The sequence below is a fragment of a genome, unplaced genomic scaffold, assembly GCF_019419815.1.
Source record: "Pyrus x bretschneideri cultivar Hongxiangsu unplaced genomic scaffold, Pyrus_bretschneideri_v1 Contig52, whole genome shotgun sequence".
Classification (NCBI taxonomy): Eukaryota; Viridiplantae; Streptophyta; class Magnoliopsida; order Rosales; family Rosaceae; genus Pyrus; species Pyrus x bretschneideri.
In genome coordinates, this window is record NW_025999790.1 from 1,347,906 (window position 1) to 1,370,266 (window position 22,361).

Sequence of the window (22,361 nt, forward strand, 5' to 3'; positions counted from 1 at the left end):
ATTGGTGTAAGTCGGAAGACGGTTAAGAGGATGTGGGCCCCAACACACTAGTCCAATGAGGGCCAGACCCAAGAATGAAAACTAAACAACAATAATTATGGGCCTATATCCCTTCAAGATTTCAGAACCACATTTGAGTGCCCAGATCAAGAATTTTGATTCTGAATTGGATCCTATAAAGTTCTCTCACTGAAGCAAAAACAAAATACAAAACCCTGAATTTGCAAATAAATGTTACTGAGTTGAGAAAAGGAGAAAGAAAGGAACCAGAAGTAATACTTACTTCTGAGTTATGTAATGGTACTCATGTGCAATGATAGTCATTGCACAATGGTAGAGGAGGTGGTTTCTAAGTTATGTAATGGTACTGAGTTATGTAATGGTAGAGTAGGTGGTTTCTTAAGGTGGAAAGTCAGCTGGAGGACTTCTGTGGTTCTCTTGTGCAATGATAGTCATTGTTTATTATGCATATTGAACAAATAAAAAAACATTATGAAGGGAAAACGTTAATTATTATTTTACGTATTAAACTTTGATTAAGAAAGGATCTGCTTATTTCACCTGCTCAAACACTGCGAATCAACAAGTCATCGGTATTATTGCAAATGATTAAAATTTGAGTTTTTTTCCATGCAATTCTACAATTTTATTGAATTATACAGAACGACGTGAAAGCAATGTCTGAGCATTTGCGTAGTCAACTCTGTCTGCAGATTAACTTAAGAAAGTATTAACAGGAAACATATTATTTTTCAGCATCTTATTGCAATAGATTAACAAGTTTCTGTTTCAATTGCATATTTCAAATCTTGAGGAAGCCCTTCTCCTTCAGGCTTTCAATTGTGTCTCTAAGACTTACTTCCAACGGAAGGAAATTAATTCCTAAACCTTTTGCTTTCTCTGCTGATACTGGATATTTCGGGTCTGAAGTCGTGCCAATCTCACATCTGCCAATAATGACAACAACAAAAACTTAGAAATATGCCACCTTCGGTAACTCCCGGCGTAAAATTTGATCTCCCTTTTCAAAATGTACATTTTCAAATAAGAAAAAAAAAAGGAATGGTTTGGTGCAGTGTCACTGTCAAAAGCACATTGTTATGAAAGCTAATGTTATTCTACTCCCATTTGGTTTTGGCTACTCATGAGTAATCTTAATTAATAGAAATAGCATCAATTACTCACGGTAATTTTCCAGTAACTTACTTTTCAGGAAGGTGCAAAGTGGGATAAAGGTCTTGTATAATCTTCAGAACCTCGGAAGCGTGTGTAACATTTGAAACTAAACAATATCTTCCACTTGCTGAAGGAACTTCAAATGCCAGAATATGAGCAGAGACAACATCCCTAACATCAACGGACCGGTAATTTGAAAGGGGCAGTGTTTTGGTAACTACACAAGAGAGAAACAAAAGCAAATCGACTGCATGCTCACGGATCTTAAACAGAGAGTAATTCTACAGGCTGGTACAATTTAACAGCCCATAAAATTACTGTTTACCATATCAGTTGTATATTTCTGATCATTTGCATAAAGTTTATTTGTTACTGGAAGCAACAAGTTGGTAAGTTCAGATAAACATTCATGCTTTAAGCCTGCCACATCTAATACGGTAACTTTAATACGAGAAGGCCTCCATCTAAAGACTAAACCTCCCACGATATCTACCTCACATGAAATTAATTTTGAGCTTTCATCATACATTAATACTGTGCCTCAATCATGCAAGATCAAAAGGATAATTGCTGAAGTTTACCTGTACCGGTTATGAGATTCTGAATCATCTCCACGGAGACATTAAGTGTTGGCTGTAAGAGTGGACCTATCACAAACCCTGGATTCATTGTAACCAAGTCAATTCCATTTTCTTTAGCGTATTTGCAGGCAGCCTCCTCAGCTAAAGTTTTTGAGAGCGCATACCATCTCTGAACAAATAAAATAGTTCGTACTGAGTTTGTAGTTCATATTAAAGGGAGATATACAGCATTGTTTTATGTTAAGGTTACTTGTACAGTTATACAGCCTACATATGTTGTACTCTTCTTTTTTCTTTGGAGCAATAAAAACAACACACAACAGATAGTTCAATTCTGATGATTGTGCTTGATTGTGTGCAGGCTTTGGTCCAATATGAGCTGCAAATATAGCGGGCAACCAGCGAGACATCTAGAACTCCGACAATGCACAAGCAAGTAAAGAACGGTGGAAAACAAGAGCAAGGATAAATTTCATCATTCATATCTTCTATAATTGCATCCACACAACTGATAAGGTCGCACTTTATAAAATCAGATTAAGATTCCATTGGCCATGGAAATAGAACGAATTAACAACAAATATAATGTGAAACTTGGGGAAAGATAATATGTATTCCATTCGTACCTTGTTCTTCTCACAAACAAGTGGATCCGAATACCATGTTTCATCCAAAACCACATCAGAGGTCAGAGGTTTCCCATTCACCAATACTGAAGCCATTGAAGATGTTAAAACCACTCTCTTGACAGTAGGAAATTTCACGCATGATTTTAGAACATTAAGTGTTCCCTTCACTGCAGGCTCAACTAGTTCTGCCTGAAACATGGAGAATAAGTAACATTACCATTTTTTACATTAAACTATTGAACATATATCGATTCTTTAAACACACACAGAAACATTGTGCGCTCGTGTCATGCTCCAGTAGAGAGAAAATGGATACAAGGTCAAGATTTATACGTTTTCATGCAACTGCCTTAGTCATTTCTGTTCTGTCTGTACTCTTGTTATAAGTTTGCTCTTGAACTGGATATTTATCCGTAAACAACCGATGCGATACTATTTTCTGTTTTCTTATTGATAAAGACTTGACCGTGCTTATTTTCAAAATTTTCAGCAACGTAGTTGATGTTGATTAACAAGTTATGCATGTTTGGTGAAAAAAGACCTGTAACCGACACACCATTACTAGAATAGTAGAATATTGGAACAATGAAGTGAAGGGATAAACCTGCGGGTCAGTGACTGAAAACGGAACAGGAGATGCTGTATGAAAAACGCCTTGACATCCATCAACTACGGTGTCAAAAGATCCTTCTTCTAATAAATCTGCTCTGAACAAATGAAGCCTTTCTTTTGCTCCATCTAGTGAGAGCAAGTGTTCTGATTTCTTTGGATCACCTGCGGAATACACAAACACGACTAATGAGTTGAAACGAAGAATACAACACACGTGTTGGGACTTACGTGTACTAGGCAAAGTGGCGAATGCTGACTACCCAGAGTGAGGGTTAAACGGGAAACTTAGCTGCGCAGAAGTAGATCAATACGTTCTTATTGTACCGATAATATTACTACAACAAAATTTATGAGTGAGGCCAAATGAACAAATTGAGACCCTACTTCTGCAATGTTTTGCCTGCTTCTAGTAGAGTTTACTGTGCTGATTGCTGGTTAAGGGGCACACCAAAACATCATAACACCCACTTAGTTCATGCCCTTATTGCAAACTAAATTGGAAAAGGTTATTTCGTAATTAATTAGGATTAAATTTTGAAGAAAAAATCATAATTTGAACTCCAGATTGTTTTTCTCCCAATGCACGGGGGCTCATAATTTGAACTTCAAAATCCAGATGAAGATATATCAGAAGAATATGACTACTCGATGCTCCTTTTTTCTTTTGGAAACAAAACAGTACACAAAACCCAGAAGTCAAAAACGAAAAGTACTCAAGGAATTGTTTGAATACATGAAGATTAGATAAGAGCAAGTACAGAAATACTGACTTGGGTCACGAACAGTGGCTTTGACGGTGTAACCCCTTTGTAATAAGAGCTTGACCAACCATGATGCGATGTAACCTGAGGCTCCTGTTACACATACCACCTTTGTTCCTCCGCTCATCCTCTTCCTGCCGGGGGGGTAGGCGTCTATCTCAAAAGCTTGCAATAAGCTTTGATTAAGGTGATTTTGGAATGTCTAAACATGAACCTTTTTGGAAGTTCAGAAAAATTGGTTTTTATTTTATAGAAAGTTAGGTGAACGGTAAGTTCAAATTAGTACGTCACTGTTGTTGTTATAAATATTGGGATCCAATTGTGATCGGATGTTATAAATCTATTCATTTTCAATGCGTGTTTTATTAAGCCTCTTAAACTTAAATTCTTAATTTTCTATTTACTTGCATTCTATTGTCAAACTCTGTCAATATATCCGTAAAAATTGTTTATGTGGCACGAATTACTTTAGTCTAAAGAAGGAAGGGAAATTGCACCATTCATATGAACAGTGTTTTGTAAGACATTTCAGTTTATTTACAAGATTGCCAATAGGGCGAAGGCCGCTGGGTTAGTTTGTTTTGGGCTGTGTTTGCTGGGCTTACCTCAATTGTTGATGAGGCCGGCCCATTGGGTGTTCAAATGATGGGAATGCCCATCTAGGGTTAATTCTTGGGTTCCATTTTTCTCCTCTCTCTCCCCCGTTAATTCTTTCCGTTCCTGGAAAGAGAAAAGAGAAAAGAAAAGGAAAATTTCAAAAACATCAACCAATCAATCGCCTTGGCACTGTCCAAAAAGTTGATTTTTCCGCTTTTTTTCCGTTTCATATCGGTTTAAATTCGTCCGCCATGTCATTGCGCAGATGAACGTTGCTCAAGGTCATCGTTCTCGGCGACAGTGGGTAACGTTCTGCACCCCTAGGGTTTCTGATCCACAACCACCCATTGTTTTTATCTGGATTTTGTGTTTATTTTAGGGATTAGCTTTATGTTTCTTCAATTTTGATGCCAATAGAAATAGAATAATCCAAGTAATAAGATAAGTAATTGCATTTAGGCCGAGACAGAATCAAAGGTTTCAGAGTCTATCAGAGCAACTCCACCGGAACACCATTAGGCCGGCACCCAGTCAAAAAAAGGGGCCGGGACTCAGTCAATCCGCTCCAGCCTGTTCAATTGCCTGGCACCCAGCCCAAGCTGGTCTCCAGGCCAGCCTAGAATTGACAGAGCCAGGGACCGGCCTATTAGCGTGCGTTTTGTGGGACTGGTGCCGAGGAAACGCAAGACGACTGAGCAAGAAGAAAAGCAGTTGGTGGCGCCGGCGAAATCAAGCTGGTGACTCATGGCGCCAGCGAGGAAGAAGGTCAAGGGAGCTCAGAAGAAGAAAGAGCAGGCGAAGAAGGAAGAGGCGGAGGCGGAAGAAGCGGAAGGGGAAGCTGTGAAGGAAGAGGAGGACAACTCCGGCGAGAGCAAGGCGGAGGTCGAGACTGAGACTGGTTGGCCCAGCTTTAGCACCAACCTAAGTGGAGAACAAGAACAAGAAGAAGAAAGAGAAGGAGAAAGTGGAGGTCGAGGCGGAGAACAAGAAGGAGAAAGGGAAAGTGAAAGTGGAGGACGACGGAGAAGGTACGGAGGCTGACGATGACAAGTCGGATAAGAGGACCATTGTAATAAAAAATAATAAAATTGACCAGTCTATGTTTTTTTAGGAGTGGAGATGCTTTGGCCTATTATTGTTCATTGAAGTCTATTACTGTTCATTGAAGTGGATAAATGGGCTGGGTGCTGGCGCAAAGTCTTAGGGGTAGAGTTGCTCTCAGGGCATGGGGGTGGCAGGCAGAGTAAGGAGGAGAGACTGCTTGCTGCCTAGGGAAGAGAAAATAAAAGACTTTTGAGGAATGATAATGATAATATGGAGTGAGGTAGAGAAGGGCATGGAAGATAGTGTCTTTTTCCTGCATAATAAACTATGCGACCTTGCTGGATATTATATGGAGGGAGACTAGGACTGAGAGGAGTCGGGATTTAGGGTTAGCGTGCAGATAGAGGAACTGGTGATTACTGTGGTAGGGTGAAATTAAATAGAGTGGCAGTGATTTGTTTACCGAGGGAGAGGTGGTGGGTTTGTTTTGGGAGTGGCGCGGGCAAAAGAAAATTTACGTGATCACCTGATTGAGAGAGAGACAGAATTCTCAGTCTTGCCAGCCGCGAGGTGTTCGAGGTCGATGAGGCGATTGCTATGGAGTCGCAGACCATCAAGCAGATGGTGGAAGACGACTGCGCCAATAATGCGATCCCTCTCCCCAATGTGACCAGCCACATCGTCATGGCCGGAAGCATGTCAAGCGTCGAGACGGTGATAGCACCGACGTCGGCAAGAGCGGCGATTAGACTATCAAAAAGTTTGTCGGACTTCATCAACGAGATCAAAGCTGATCCGAATGTTCTCTTTGATCTGGTCTTGGTGAGTATCGTGATCCCAACTCTTTGTTATTATTAGTTCAATTTCTCTGTTCGAGTCACTGCAGAGTTTTCTGTCACTCAAAAGCAGGCGTCCCTTTGGCTCTCGATTGTTCAGCAGCTGCACCAGAAAGGATTTGATTTGATTGGGAGTCTTAATCTGTTTGAATAATTATATATATTGTTTGGTTGTCTGCTATACAAATTACCACAAAACAAGAAAGCTTTAGTCACAAGTAAATAAAACTATAATTCTCTCTTAATTAGTACTGCAAAATCTGTGTTGGGTCAATAATTGCAAGCTATTTTTTCCGAAAAACAATCAGATTATTGGATCTAATTGCTAATTGTTTTAATTTTGAGGCTTCAATAAAATCAGCACCCACAACTGGAGGAGTCAAGAAGCCTGACTGCTACCGCCCTGGAATCGTCGCTCTTCAGTAAGTTTTCAACACAATATAGTTCAAATCCTCTGAATCATGTTCTTGAATTTTACAATATGTATCGTGTTCTTTGCATTTTGTTATCCGAACTCTATTCTTTGAGTTTGGTTACCTGAATCATGCCTAATATTTGATGTGGCCAGTGGCTTTGTTTCATGGCTGGCTGATGTGATTTGGGAGTGTTTTTAGTTAATGGGAGACAGGCGACAAAGGTGTGGGGCAGTGAAGTCAAGTGCGATTAGGAATTTAGGATGGTAGGGTATTTGCAAATTTACAAAAATTTAAGCGTTATGGTGGTGGGAATAAGCGTTATCAGGTATGTATGGATGTGTGATATGAATTAGGTGACTGATGTTGAAGCATCAGTGAATAAAAAACAGATAGGATCTGAGATATTCTACATTAATCCATACATAATGTTTTTGTTGTCCACCCTGCATCAAGGTGAGAAAGGCCTTCTTTATTTCGGCCTCAATTATTAATTGAAAACTCATTCATATTTTTGCATAGAAATTCCGTCATTATGCACTGCTGTTTAATTGCTCTTTTGGGGTTTTCTAGCCGAAAAGTAGGTCAGTGTATATTTATTTAGCTCCCCTGATTTTCTTTTTTAATTTATTTTTTGTTTGTTTTGTTGGGTGATGCAGTTTGATCGAATCGGGTTGAATTGAATAATCCTTGAAGTGACAAGAAGGAGCCGAGTAAGCAAGTAATAATGCTTAATTACTTACATGTTTTCATTTTAATTTATGATTTGATTGGCCCTTATAGAAATTTCGAGCTCCATAATTGTTGGACCATTGATATGTTATGAGTGTTGATCAGAGTCATCTTCTCATTTTCAATGTTGAAGATTTGGTTGCATTTTAATATTTATAGGCCAAAATGAAAGAAAAAGATTAGGCTAATTGTTTATGAGCCCCTAAAATCTGTAGTGACCTAAAGGTTAACGTGCCAAGTCATTATGCTGGTTCTATTCTGCTTTACTATTTGTTGGATTAGAATGTACTCATTGTTTTAAGTGAGTATTATTTTTGACTCCTGATAAATCTATATAAAAAAATTTCAAGCCCAAAAGCCGAACTTTTGCGTATTACTTTCAACATTCTTAACAGGAACAACATAATCTTCAACATCTCTTGGAGTACTTCAGCAGAAGACAAACTTTATTTGCCAAAATTAAACCGACTCGTGCATCAAATTCACAAGTGTTTATAAGTTGCACAATTCAAATCTTGAGGAAACCCTTCTCCTTGAGGCTTTCAACCGAGTCCCTAAGACTTGTTTCCAGAGGAAGGAAAGTGATTCCCAAACCCTTTGCTTTCGCCTTGGACACTTGATACTTTGAGTCTGAAGGATTGCCAAACTCAGGAAGGCACAAAGTGGGGTAAAATTGTTGTAAAATCTTGAGAGTGTCCGGACTGTCAGCAACATGGCCAACTAAACAATATCTGCCACTAGCTGAAGGAACTTCAAATGCTCGAATATGAGCAGAGGCAACGTCTCTAACATCAACGAATCTGTAATTTTTATATGATGTTTGGATCCCTGACCACGAAACAGAAACAAAATCAACTGCTTGCATCCCAAGAAATAGTATTTAAACACAAGGGGTGAAACGTACCACTTATGAGATTACGAAATATCTCGACAGAAAGATTAAGAGTTGGCTGTAAGAGTGGACCAATCGCAATCCCTGGATTCATCGACACCAAGTCAATCCCATTTCCTTCAGCAAATTTCCAGGCAGCCTCCTCAGCTAAAGTTTTTGAGAGAGGATACCATTCCTGAACAAATGAAGAATGTTCATATGAGTTTGTAGTTCATCATCATATACTACTTTTACCTTGTGTTACTGTCAAGCTTACCTCTTATACCCAATATTTTTCAGTAGTATGGGAACATACATACCTTGTTCTTCTCACAAAGAAGTGAATCTGAGTACCAAGTTTCATCCAAAACCACATCAGATGTCAGAGGGGTTCCAGTCCCCGTTACTGAAGCCATAGATGATGTTAAAACCACTCTCTTGACAGCGGGGAATTTCGCGCACGATTTAAGAACATTGAGTGTTCCTTTCACTGCAGGCTCCACTATTTCTGCCTGCAATACGGAGAGAAATATCAATTCGGTTTCTACATCATTTGTCTTGAAACTATGTTCGTTTTCTAGGCGTGTACGTGACACAACAGAATATTTGAAGTATGAAGGGATAAACCTGTGGGTCAGTGGCTGAGAATTGTGCAGGCGATGCTGTATGAAAAACACCTACACATCCATTGACTACATCATCGAAAGCCCCTTCTTCTAACAAATCCGCTTTCAACAAATGAAGCCTTTCTTTTGCTCCATCTAGCGAGAGTAAGTGTTCTGTTTTCTTTGGATCATCTTTGTTTTGCAAAAATAGAATTATTGAGGAGGTTCAAATTGGTAATTTGGTTAGGAGCTGTTAGTTAGAATAGCACCCCAAAAAAGATGTGGATACACAGGAGCTGTTATTTGCACTCCAAATAGGCACCCTGCACTTCTCCTAATGCTTAGAATAAGAGCGAGGTGTGCATGATGACTATCTTCGAGTGCTAATGTAGATAGGATAGCAGTTTTATATTATAAGTTATGAGCAAAGTTTGGAAATACTAACTTGGGTCACGAACAGTGCCTTTAACAGTATAACCCTTCTGTAGTAAGAGCTTCACGAGCCATGATGCTATGTAACCAGATGCTCCTGTCACACACACAGTCTTTGTTTCTCCAGTACTCATCTCTCTCTCTCTCTCTCTCTCAAAATCGAGTTAATAAGCTTTCGTTTGGTTCAGTTTTTGTTTTTTGTGTGAAAAGTCTTCTGGACATTAAGGTCAAATAAGGCAACTTCAGTTTTCTTCAGCTCTGAATAATTATTTTATGGCAATTCATTGTGTGCTATGAATGTTTGACTAAATTTTATGTCCTTATTTATATATTGGAAAACAAGTCCATGTAAATTTCAAAGGGAGAAAAAAGAAGAAAATTTTGAATTGGTCTTTCATCTAACACTTGAGGTGCAGTCCAAAGAGCAAGAGGGAGAAATGTCTACAAATATTAAGTTGGCGATGTTCACCAATAGTTCGAGCAAATGAGGTTTGAGTTCTTGTCAAAGTGCCTTTGTCATGAGCAAAAAAGATTAAACATGAGAAAAATATTTGGAGACCTATTAACAAAAAGAGAAGTGACAACTGGAGTGGAAGAGTCATAGTTGAGACGTCTCTTCAAGACACCAATTCATTAGATTAACATACTATTCATAATGAAATTATTGAGCTTAAAGCGTCGCCAAGACCAAAGATTATGTTACATTTTATTTTTCATACTTGAAAGCATCACTAGAGGCTGCATACTTGGAAGGCATCACTAGAGGCTGCATATGTGTTCAATCCTTCTATAAAGATTGAACTTTTTATTTAGTGTGATTTTTACACATGATTGACATGCGGCAGGAAGACTGAGGCGTTTAAATCTTGAGGAAGCCCTTCTCCTTGAGGCTTTCAATAGTATCCCTCAGATTGTTTCCAGAGGAAGGAAAGTGATTCCCAAACCTTTTGCTTTCTCCTTGGACACTTGATACTTTGAGTCGAAGGGATTGACAACTTCATTAAGGGTCAAAGTCGGGTAAAGTTGCTGTAAAATCTTTAGAGTATCAAGATGGTCAGCAACTTGGCCAACTAAATAATCTCTCACTAGCTGAAGCAATTTCGAAAGCTTGAATATGAGCAGAGGCAACATCTCTAACGTCAACGAATGTGTGAGTTATAGGTGTTTGGATACTTGAGGATGAAGGAGAAACAAAAAACAATCAATTGCTTGCATCACAAGTTCCGGAATATCTCTAAAGAGTTAGCTCGTCTTAGGAAATATTATGGTTAGATCAATGACTCGAAGATAGCACGATTAGGCTAATAAAGGCTTGATCAAGAGAATCGTGGTGTGGAAGCTAGAAGATCATCATTTTAGCATGAAAGAGAGAGAGGTTGGGTGATTGTACGGTGTTTTCTATTGGATAATCTGGGTTAGGCTTCTGATGGCTAGGATGCTCAGAGGAAAGTTATGGAAAATACTAAGGTTATGGAGTGCTGCCTCTTGAGTTTCTTTGGCTAATATGTGTTATGCTGGGGGATTGGATCCCCTACCTACAATTCTTGACCTATATTCCTAATTGAATGATTCCTTCGCAAGGAATCTCTAGTTATGGCTTGTTTTTTTTTCCACTTTCTCCCTGGTCCTTCGGCTACCCTTTATTTTGGTGCAAGATAGCTAAGTGTTGCCAACCTATGAAAACCTGCATCATGCCTCCTTCCCAAAGTGCTTCTTTCTCCGATCAGCTTTCCACATGCGCTACGTGCCTCATGGCTTTCGCACGTTGAACTTCTGCGTGAGCTGGGAAGGGAAAGTCAACCTCTCTCCTCATTAAATGCTTACGTTGCTTGGGGTTTCAAGTGAGCTTGGAGTTAGGACTTGGTTTCTTTCTAATTGGATTGGTTAGCTTGCTAGGGAAAGGAGTAACTAAGTATGTTCTCTCTCAATGCTTGCCTCTATGGGCAACAAGTGTTATGGGCTTGGATCTTTGGCCCCCAAGCAGCCCAAAGTCCTCCATAATCTTCACTCCACATTGACCCAATAAACTCTGGTAACCATCCACACCACAATTCACTTGATAAACCCCGAGCATGTGACTTAAGCTTATTTTAGCATGACAAATAGGCATGAACATGACATGATTTATATAATATTTGGCTTAATTACCGTAGCGTGACGTGTTTGTGAATTTTTTCTTTCTTTAATCCCGCACCCTTGCATGTATTTGGGCTTGACTTAGGGCTCTTGTGATAATTGGGCTTCGAGACTTGGTTGGGCTTGCTCATGACATTTTTGGACCTCAACACCCAACCCTTCAATTCAGTTATTTAAAGTTTATTTCAGTATTTTAATATTGTAATTTAGATTTATTTTTTATTTAGATTATTTTAGTTTATATTTGAGTTTCTTATCAAATCAATCCCCAAGACCAGTTCGTTAGAATTGATGCGATTCATCATACACACTCACATCATGTATCACACCACTGATAACCAAATCCATTACACATTCATCATAACCATCACGCGCAAGTATCTCGACCCTACCAATTTCTCGCCCATCACAAGAACATTCAAATTCACCCAGCATGTCACAAGGCCCGGAGAACTTACGACCGAGACACATTAGTTCCTCGGTCATAATCGTTTTTGACAGAAGTCAAACAGAGCGCAAACCACGATAACGAAAAACTGGTTGGTTCCGTACAGTATTTGCCGCTCACTTCTAACGCGAACAATTTTCGGAAGAAATCCGTAATTCTAGAACACACTAAAGAACGAGATTACCAAAGAGATTGTCCAAGAAACCATTGAATAGGTGGTCTAGTAGCTGACTGAAAACAAAATAAAAGGGAAGGACGAGAAGAATGAGAAAACCTTGAGTGAGGTAGAAAGAAGAGAAAAGATCAGGAAGTAGTTAGAAGCAGAAAGATCCCGAACTGCTCGATCTGATGCTCAGCTCAGGGACTAGATTAATAAGCAGTTACATAAAAATATTCAAACAATAAACAAATCCAAATACTAATATTTTTCAACATTTATTTAGTGTGATTTTGAAACCTTACAAATTACACCAGATTAACATGCAGCGGCCAGATTGAGGCATTCAAATCTTGAGGAACCCCTTCTCCTTGAGGCTTTCAATAGTGTCCCTAAGACTTGTTTCCAGAGGAAGGAAAGTGATCCCCAAACCTTTTGCTTTCTCCCTGGACACTTGATACTTAGAGTCTGAAGGATTGACAACTTGAGCAAGGGTCAAAGTCGGGTAAAGTTGCCGTAAAATCTTTAGAATATCAAGGTCGTCAGCAACTTGGCCAACTAAACAATATCTCCCACTAGCTGAAGGAATTTCGAAAGCTTGAATATGAGCAGAGGCAACATCTCTAACGTCAACGAATGGATTACTGATAGTTGTTTGGGTACCTGAGCAAGAAGGAGAAACAAAACACAATCAATTGCGTGCATCACAAGTCAAGGACAACTGTTTAAACACGAAGGGACTGGTTGATGATGTTTTACTAGCTATTAACCCAAGAAGTAATTGAGTTATACTGAAAATACCACTCATGAAGTTCTGAAGCAGCTCGACGGAGAAATTAAGTGTTGGTTGTAAGAGTGGACCAATGGTTAACCCTGGATTCAACGACACCAAGTCAATCCCATTTCCTTTAGCAAATTTCCAGGCAGTCTCCTCTGCTAAAGTTTTTGAGAGCAAATACCATTGCTGAACAAAGGAACAAAGAAGTTCATATGAGCTTGCAGTTCATGCTAACCTAACAAGATCAGATTATTTTTCCTACTGACATTGAAATATAACAAATTAACGAGGAGTAAAATGCGAAACTAAAAGAAAGATAATACGGGAACATTTATACATGCCTTGTGCTTCTCACAAAAAAGTGGATCCGAGTACCATGTTTCATCCAAAACTGCATCAGAGGTCAGAGGGACTCCAGTCATCATTACTGAAGCAATTGAAGATGTTAAAACCACTCTCTTGATACTGGGAAATTTCGCGCATGATTGTAGAACATTAAGTGTTCCCTTCACTGCAGGGTCAAGTAGTTCTCCCTAAAATAGTTCCAGTTTTAACATCAAAATTCTGGAAAGCCAAACAATGCTTTAGACTTTTCAGATTTCTTTTTTCCGGACTATTCGATCATAAAGGGCGACAAACCTGAGGGTCAGTAACTGAAAGCAGTACAGGGGACGCTGTATGAAAAACACCTTGGCATCCATCAACTACGGCGTCGAAAGACCCTTCTTCTAATAAATCTGCTTTGAACAAATGAAACCTTTCTTTGGCTCCGTCTAATGAGCGCAAGTGTTCTGTTTTCTTTGAATCATCTGCATGCATATAGAAACAGAAATAGTGATTAGTGAGCTGAATAAATTTACACACAAAATAAGCACACATATGACAAACATCGACTGCACTAGGGAGATTTAAGTGGGCAATTAAGTTGCCCAAAAATAGATTAACATGTTCGTCTTTTGGTACCGGTAGTATTATTTTAACAAAATTTCCAAATTAAAAACCAATTAGTTTAAGAGTAGGGCTATATATGAACAAAAAAGATACTACTTCTGAAATATACCATAACTTCCATTCAGTTCATGCCGCAATTCAAACTAATTAGAGGGGGGAGGGGGAAATGCTCGTTTTCTTTCTAGTTTTTTTCTTTTTTCTTTTTTTCTTTTTTTCTTTTTTTTTTTTTGACAAAAGAGAGGAAAATTTACATTAAACTATGAGAAGGAGGATTTGAACACGGGCTCTGGATGCAAGGGCGAATGCTCTTAATCTATTGAATTACATGCCAATTGCCTCATTTTCTTTCTAATTACAATTAGTTTCTTAAGCAATGAGAAGCAGAAATGCTCAGTTAGTATACCAATTTATTTTTACTAACCCAAAACTATAAATTGTTAACATACAAAACTTGACATCCAAACGAAAGCACTGCTGCAAATCCTGTCTTTTTGCATAAAAGTTTTGGATTTCAAGAACCACAATATATGAGCAAGTACAGAAATACTGACTTGGGTCACGAACAGTGCCTTTGACGGTATAACCCTTTTGCAATAAGAGCTTCACCAACCATGACGCTATGTAACCTGAGGCTCCTGTTACGCACACAGTCTTCCCTTCTACAGCACTCATCTCTCTCTCTCTCTCTCTCTCTCTCCCTCTCTCAGCTTGATTGTCAGATTTTAATGGGATGATCATTTTGGCACTCATGGTCCACCACTCATTTTTTTAGCACTATCCTCCACCACTCATTTGAGGTGTTCATGATGAGGTAACTGAAGGCGATTTTTGGAGTGTATAATTAGCACACTAAACTTTAAAACCTACTGCAGTCTTGTGATATTTATATGAAAGATCTTTGGTCTGAATCTGGTTAATAATGATTCAATACCAATTTAGTTTTCCAATTGAAGATCCCGAACTACATCTAGCTTATTATTCGAAGAAATCAGCTTTGGCCTTCCTTGTAGAGAGTAAGGGCAATTTGAACATTTAGAGCATCTCCAACAGTTTCCAGTTGCGTTTGTAATTGGGTAAAACTGCCTTCTTGCTCAAGGAAACTTTGCTCCACCGTTGGAAAAATGAGAGGCCTATTGGGGGAAAGGCATATGCCCATCCAGCCGCCATAAAGTTCAAAAACCCTGACGTGGCACAATCTTGGCATTCCATTGGTTATAATGTTGAAATCAATGGCCAAGATTATTCTAATAATAAAAAATTCAAAAAATTACTAAAAGTGGTTTTATATAACTCAATATTCTTCATTTTTTACACCACAACTCAATATTTATTTTTACGACAATCTCTTACATTTATTCTCTACCTTCCAAATATTTATGTGAATTAGATTTTATTTGAGAAATAATGACATGTGAGAACAAGGCCAAGAAAACATAAATAAATAAATTAAAAAATATATTTGCTAAAGTAATATCACATATTGAAGAATGACGATACAACCCCGAAAGACCCACTCTAACAAGACCATTAGTAATCACCAACTTGGTAATCGGAGGTTTTATCACAAAAAAAATCTCAATGTTAGTTAATGTGGGATAAGCCTATTTGAAGTCCTTGTTTTTCTTTTAGCCCACCGATGTTGGATAGCCAACGGATGTTGTCGGAAAGCGTCAACCAAATATATGCAAGATTGTCTGTGGAACAAATAACGAATAGGCAAGAGACAAAAGGGAAAAGAAATCTCAGCTTGCAAAGATATCAACAGTGCCTTAATTAAGATTTCTTAAAGACAGTGGAGGATAACAATTTCAACTTGAAATTTGTCATTTAGAGTTAAATTGAAATATTACAAATAACACATGAGCCATAAATTAATTAAAGATCTAAAAGCAACTTCTGAGCATTTGCCTACGGAATACATTTAAAGTATTTTACGGGAAAAATATAATGCCCAGCATCTATTGGGATACTTCAGCATAAAACCAACTTCACTTCCCAATTAGTTGATCGAGCACTCGTGTAACAAATTGCTGCAAGTAGTAGAATTCAAATGTTGAGGAAGCCCTTCTCCTTGAGGATTTCAACGGTGTCTTTGAGACTCGCCAGAGGAAAGTGATTCCCAAACCTCTTGCTTTCTCTATGGACACTTGAAACTTCGAGTCGGGAGGATTGCCGAAGTCCGGAAGGCTCAATGTGGGGTAAAGTTGTTGCAAAATCTTGAGAGTATCGGGTCCGTCGGCAACTTGGGCAACTAAACAATATCTACCTTTAGCTGAAGGAACTTCAAATGTTTGAATATGAGCAGAGGCAATATCTCTAACGTCTACGAATGGGTAGTTTATAAACGGTGTTTCGATACGTGACCACGAACGAGAAACAAAACACAATTTATAGCTGGCATCACAAAGAATATTGTTAAACACAAAGGGAATGAATTGTACCACCAATGAGATTCTGAAGAAACTTGATGGTGAGATTAAGAGTTGGCCGTAATAGTGGACCAATTGCAAACCCTGGATGTATTGTAACCAAGTCAATCCCATTTCCCTCGGCAAATTTCCAGGCTGCCTGCTCAGCTAAAGTTTTTGAGAGACGATACCATTGCTGAACAAATGAAGAAGGGAGTTCGTATGAGTTTACAGTCATCATCATGTACTGCATTGTCTTGTGTTATGTTTACCTCCATATTCAATATTATAAACAGAACGGCAACGTACACAGACATACATTGATCTTCTCACAACAAAGTGAATCCGAATAGTATGTTTCGTCCAGAACCACATTAGAGGTCAGAGGTTTTCCAGTCATCATTACTGCAGCCATAGAAGATGTTATAACCACTCTCTTAACAGCGGGGAATTTCACGCATGATTCTAGAACGTTAAGTGCTCCTTTAACTGCAGCCTGCAGGCTCGACTAATTCAACCTGAAATAAGGAAGAAGAAAAATATCAGGCTGGTTTCTATATCGTTTAGCAAATGTAAGAGTGGACCAATGGTTAACCCTGGATTCAACGACACCAAGTCAATCCCATTTCCTTTAGCAAATTTCCAGGCAGTCTCCTCTGCTAAAGTTTTTGAGAGCAAATACCATTGCTGAACAAAGGAACAAAGAAGTTCATATGAGCTTGCAGTTCATGCTAACCTAACAAGATCAGATTATTTTTCCTACTGACATTGAAATATAACAAATTAACGAGGAGTAAAATGCGAAACTCAAAGAAAGATAACACGGGAACATTTATACATGCCTTGTGCTTCTCACAAAAAAGTGGATCCGAGTACCATGTTTCATCCAAAACCACATCAGAGGTCAGAGGGGCTCCAGTCATCATTACTGAAGCAAGTGAAGATGTTAAAACCACTCTCGTGATGCTACGAAATTTCGCACATGATTGTAGAACATTAAGTGTTCCCTTCACTGCAGGGTCAAGTAGTTCTCCCTAAAATAGTTCCAGATTTAACATTAAAATTCTGGAAAGTAAGCCAATTTTGCTTTAGACTTTTCAGATTTCTTTTTCTGGACTATGCAATCATGATGTAAAAGGGCGACGAACCTGAGGGTCAGTAACAGAAAACAGTACAGGGGACGCTGTATGAAAAACACCTTGGCATCCATCAACTATGGCGTCGAAAGACCCTTCTTCTAATACATCTGCTTTGAACAAATGAAGCCTTTCTTTGGCTCCGTCTAATGAGCGCAAGTGTTCAGTTTTCTTTGAATCATCTGCGTGCATATACAAACAGAAATAGTGATTAGTGAACTGATTAAATTTAAACACAAAATAAACACACATATGACAAACATGGACTGAACTAGGGAGATTTAAGTGGGCAATTAAGTTGCCCAAAAATAGATTAACATGTTCGTCTTTTGGTACCGGTTGCTAATTAGAGCTTATCTTTGAGGCTTAATTTTCTGATATCATTCTTCTCACCAAGGAGGAAAATATATAATGTACAAGAGTGATTTACAAGGAAAAAAAAATAAGCATCAAATAACCTAATTACAATCTGATTATAAGGACTCAAAAATGTAACTAAACTAATTACAAAAGGTCAACTCTCCAACACCAGTAGTATTATTTTAACAAAATTTCCAAATTAAAAATCAATTAGTTTAAGAGTAGGGCCATATATGAACAAAAAAGATCCTACTACTGAAATATATCGTAACTTCCATTCAGTTCATGCCGCAATTCAAACTAATTAGAGGGGGGAGGGGAAAAGGCTCGTTTTCTTTCTAGTTTTTTTTTATTTTTTTTATTTTTGACAAAAGAGAGGATAATTTACATTAAACTATGGGGAGGGGGATTTGAACACAGATTCTGGGTGTAAGGACGAATGCTCTTAATCTATTGAATTACATGCCAATTGCCTCATTTTCTTTCTAATTACAATTAGTTTCTTAAGCAATGAGAAGCAGAAATGATAAGTTAGTATACCAAATTTATTTTTACTAACCCAAAACTATAAATTGGTAGAAGAGAAAACTTGGCATCCAGACGAAAGCTGCAAGTCCTGTCTTTTTGCATAAAGTTTTGGATTCGAAGAACCACATTTCGAATTATATTAGATGATATGAGCAAGTTAAGAAATACTGACTTGGGTCTCGAACGGTGCCTTTGACAGTATAACCCTTTTGCAATAAGAGCTTCACCAACCATGATGCTATGTAACCTGAGGCTCCTGTTACGCACACAGTCTTCCCTTCTACAGTACTCATCTCTCTCTCTCTCTCTCAGAGCTTGATTGTTGGTTTTTAATGGGATGATCATTTTGGCACTCATGGTCTACCACTCCTTTTCTGTTTTTTTGGCACTATCCTTCACTTATTTGAAGTGTTCATGATGAGCTCATTTAAGGCGATTTTTGGAGTGTATAATTAGTACAAGAAACTTAGCTTGATTATTAGTTTTTAATGGGATGATCATTTTGGCACTCATGGTCCACCATTCTTCTTTTTTTTTTTTTTTTTTTTTTTTTTGGGCTCTATCCTCCACCACTCATTTGAATTTAAGGCGATTTTTGGAGTGTATAATTAGTACACGAAACTTTAAAACCTATTGCAGTCTTGTGATATCTATGTGAGAGATCTTTGGTCTGAATCTCGTTAATAAAGATTTAATAGCAATTTAGTTTTCCAATTGAAGATCCTGAACTACATCTAGCTTATTATTCAAAGAAATCTGCTTTGGCCTTCCTTCTAAGAGAGTGAGTAAGGGCAATTTGAACTTTTAGAGTGACACGCCCCGATCTCAATATTCCCCGAATACCAGGATAGGCATGTGCTAGCTGACACCCGAGGGTGACGAAAGCCATTTATTGAGTGCAAATGCTGAAAACAAGGGGTAGATAAGGCTTATAAATATAAAAGAATAATGAACATGCATTTAAGGAACGTGTTCAAAGCATACAACTAACTAGAACACTAAAAGAAATAATACAAAATTGAATGAAACAAAGGATGGATCCTACACCGAGAGGACTCGAAGATGCCAATACGGAAGTGCCTTGACGCCGGATTGTATGCTTCGATTCTAAGTCCTGAAGGGGGTGCAAAACAAACATGAGTGGACCAAGTTGATATATATATATATATATATATATATATATATATATAATAAAACAGTTATCAACGTACTAACCCCCAGGTTTTATGAAAACGCATATATAATGATAAACATAGGTTTTCCGAAACCTAGCATGCCGTGCAATGTCTCAAATCATAACTTGTATATATAATAATCACTAGTGAATGTCCAATAACCCCCAGGCCCTATGCCGGCTTCCTATCTCTAAGCAGACAGTCAGAGGAAAATACATTCCAGGCTCCATGCCGGCTCCCCATCCTTGTGCTAATAGCCAGAGGAAACACACTCCAGGCACTATGCCAACACCAAACCGTCGCCCGGGACGGACCGGAATCTATCCCTACGTCCCATAGCGAAAAAGGACCACTAGGTAAGTACAAGACCATTGAACATACATATATTGAAAAGAAACTTCATAGTATAAAGTCATCCATCATCTATACTATAAAGAGGTGTTCTAAACATGTTCTAAATATCATATCTTTATCCATCAGATATTCTATAAGAACACGGGTAATAGGAAAAATAGTAATAATTCAAAATAGCCTCAGTAAGCATGTTATATCATAAAACATTTCATAAAACATAGTCATCAAATCATGCTTTTCATGTATGCATTTATACTATCAAAACATGCATTTTTAGAAGGGGTCCACTCACAGTACTTAGCTGTCGAAGAGCCACGCAACTAACGAAGACGGAAACACCACAATTAATTGTCACTAAGCACATAAAGGGTACATTTGGTCAAACTCTACTTAAATGATTGAATTTAGGAAAATTGACATCGGAAACGGGTTCAGGACGTCGAAATTAGCCTAGAAGGGGTCCCGCACGAAAACCCCAAAAGTCAACGGTCAAAATCAATGTTGATCGGTCAAAGTCAAAGTTGACCGTTGACCGGGTCAAAGTCAACAGATCCGGGTCAAGGGTATTGGGTTGGACCGGGTTGGGTCAAAGGGTTTGGACTTGGGTTTGGGTTTTAAAAAGGATTAGGCTTGGGTCACAAAGGCCCAAGGTTTTGGTTTAAAACGGACTTGGGTTCTGATGGGTTTGGAACCTGGGCTAGGCCTAAGGCTTGGGTTCGGCCCTAAAGGTTTGGGCCAAGGGCTTGGGTAAAATGGTTAGGTAACCCAGCCCAAAGGCCTGGGTTGAGGGTGGTTTTCAGGCCACCCTTTGGTCGGTTTCTGGGCAAACTTTAAACGCCCATAACTTCTTCGTTACTCAACCAAATCAAGTGAAACAAGAATGAAAGTTGTAGTACTCAGTGAGATGAAGAGATTGATACCTTGCATGCCGGGAAACTTACCTTGTTTTGGCCGGAAATTGCCTCAAAAGGGGTGCTGCTTGCTGAAAAATTCGGAAAAGCTACTCCGAGCTATTTTCTGCGATTCAAATGTATACACAACTTAAAGCAAGCTTCAATCTAACCCTAAAACACATCCCAAGGGTTTCTAAAAGCTTACCAATGTCAGAAAAATATGAAACACGACAGAGAAGATGATGAATAGTACCGGTCGAAAGGAAGAGAAGGGTTTGTGGTGTTCTTTCTTTGAATCCTAGTTCGCAGGGGTGATGGTGATGGTGTTTTGTTGTTGTTGTGGTGTTTGATGATGAGGGAGATGAGGGTGTGCAGGGAGGGAGAACATGGGTGAGAGGGAGAGAGAGAGAGGGAGAGAGAGTGAGAGGGAAATGAAAAAGTTGTGAGAGAGGGAAAGAGAGAGCTCACGGGTCCAAATGAAAAGAGAAGAAATGGGGTCGGGTAGGGAAAACCAAAAAGGAAAGAGGGCCCCACGAGCACACACATTAAGACTCAAAAACAATTTTTTATAAACTTTTTAAGGGATTTATGAAATTACACTTTAATTCGGGGGTGGGGTGTAACATAGAGCATCTTCAGCAGTTCCCAATTGCACTTGTAATTGGGTAAAACTGCCTTCTTGTCCAAAGAAACTTTGCTCCACTGTTGGAAAAATGAGAGGCCTATTGGGGGAAAGGCATATGCCCATCCAACCGCCCTAAAAGTACAAAAACCCTGACGTGGCACAATCCTGACATTCCATTGGTTATAATGTTGAAATCAATAGCAAGATTATTCTGATGGTAAAAAATTCAAAAAACTACTAAAAGTGGTTTTATATAACTCAATATTCTTCATTTTTCACGCCACAACTAAATATTTATTTTTAGGGCAAAAGACTATTTACTACCCTCATGTTTAGTGGTTTTCAACATTTAGTACATTAAGTTTTTTTCGTCCTAGAATCATACCTAAAGTGTAAATTTTGGGACAGTCTCATACATTCGTTAGTCAAACTCTTAAGTCTCCCATTAACTGTGACGTGGCGCCCATGTGGACAATGATTGGGTGCCACGTGTCATCTACGTGGAAATTAAAAATAAATTATTTTATAAAATGAAATAAAAATTTTGTATAATTAAAAAAAATAAAAAAATTAAAAACCTTCATCTTCCCCAAATCCCACTCGTGCCCACCTTCCCATCACCCACCTCTTCATCTTCCCTAAATCCCACCCTCATTCACACTTAGCCAGCCTCAATCAAACCCCCCAAAATGTCCAATCTACAATTAAAGACTTCATGCACCCTCCCTTCCCGACCCCCTCCCTCATTCTCTTCCCTGCACCTACCTCCCCGCCGAAGCCCCAACAAAGCAGCATCTCTGGGTCCCACTTCGCTCGCTACTTCTACCAAAAACCGACCTCGACCCACGACACCCTTCACTGTGTTTTTGGAACTTTCACCGACTCATACTTCTCCACCTATCGCCATAACCCGACCCGCCAACCCGTGGTCACTTTTGTCCTTCCCTATAATGTTATGCTCTGCTTTTTGGGTTTTGGATTTTCGAAACCATCAAACACCCAAAAAACGACCAAATTTTGAATCCAACACACAGATTCAATCCCAGCTTATCCTCAAATCAAAACCCACAAAATTCTTCAAGTTTTCAACCAAACAAGTCGCACGCCCAACACAATGACGCCG

General features: G+C 38.8%; 2 protein-coding genes and 1 pseudogene across 2 annotated transcripts; all 3 read right to left on the reverse strand.

Annotated features, from left to right (window-relative positions):
- Positions 1–579: 579 nt before the first annotated feature.
- LOC103945503 lies at positions 580–9,463 on the reverse strand. The gene is made up of 11 exons (XM_048570356.1): positions 9,303–9,463; positions 8,880–9,049; positions 8,573–8,764; positions 8,286–8,448; positions 7,929–8,209; positions 3,769–3,889; positions 2,991–3,160; positions 2,384–2,575; positions 1,758–1,926; positions 1,207–1,393; positions 580–947 (listed from the first exon to the last, which is right to left on the reverse strand). Exons 1-11 carry the CDS (start codon positions 9,421–9,423, stop codon positions 803–805), a joined length of 1,911 nt encoding a protein of 636 aa, XP_048426313.1. The 5' UTR covers positions 9,424–9,463; the 3' UTR covers positions 580–802.
- Positions 9,464–12,184: 2,721 nt separating this feature from the next.
- On the reverse strand, positions 12,185–14,494 carry LOC103945501 (phenylacetaldehyde reductase). Its single transcript, XM_009356074.3, has 5 exons — positions 14,311–14,494; positions 13,448–13,617; positions 13,150–13,341; positions 12,832–12,994; positions 12,185–12,693 (listed from the first exon to the last, which is right to left on the reverse strand). Exons 1-5 carry the CDS (start codon positions 14,429–14,431, stop codon positions 12,377–12,379), a joined length of 963 nt encoding a protein of 320 aa, XP_009354349.2. The 5' UTR covers positions 14,432–14,494; the 3' UTR covers positions 12,185–12,376.
- A 1,019-nt stretch (positions 14,495–15,513) lies between these two features.
- On the reverse strand, positions 15,514–18,635 carry LOC103945614 (annotated as a pseudogene).
- Between the last annotated feature and the right edge of the window lie 3,726 nt (positions 18,636–22,361).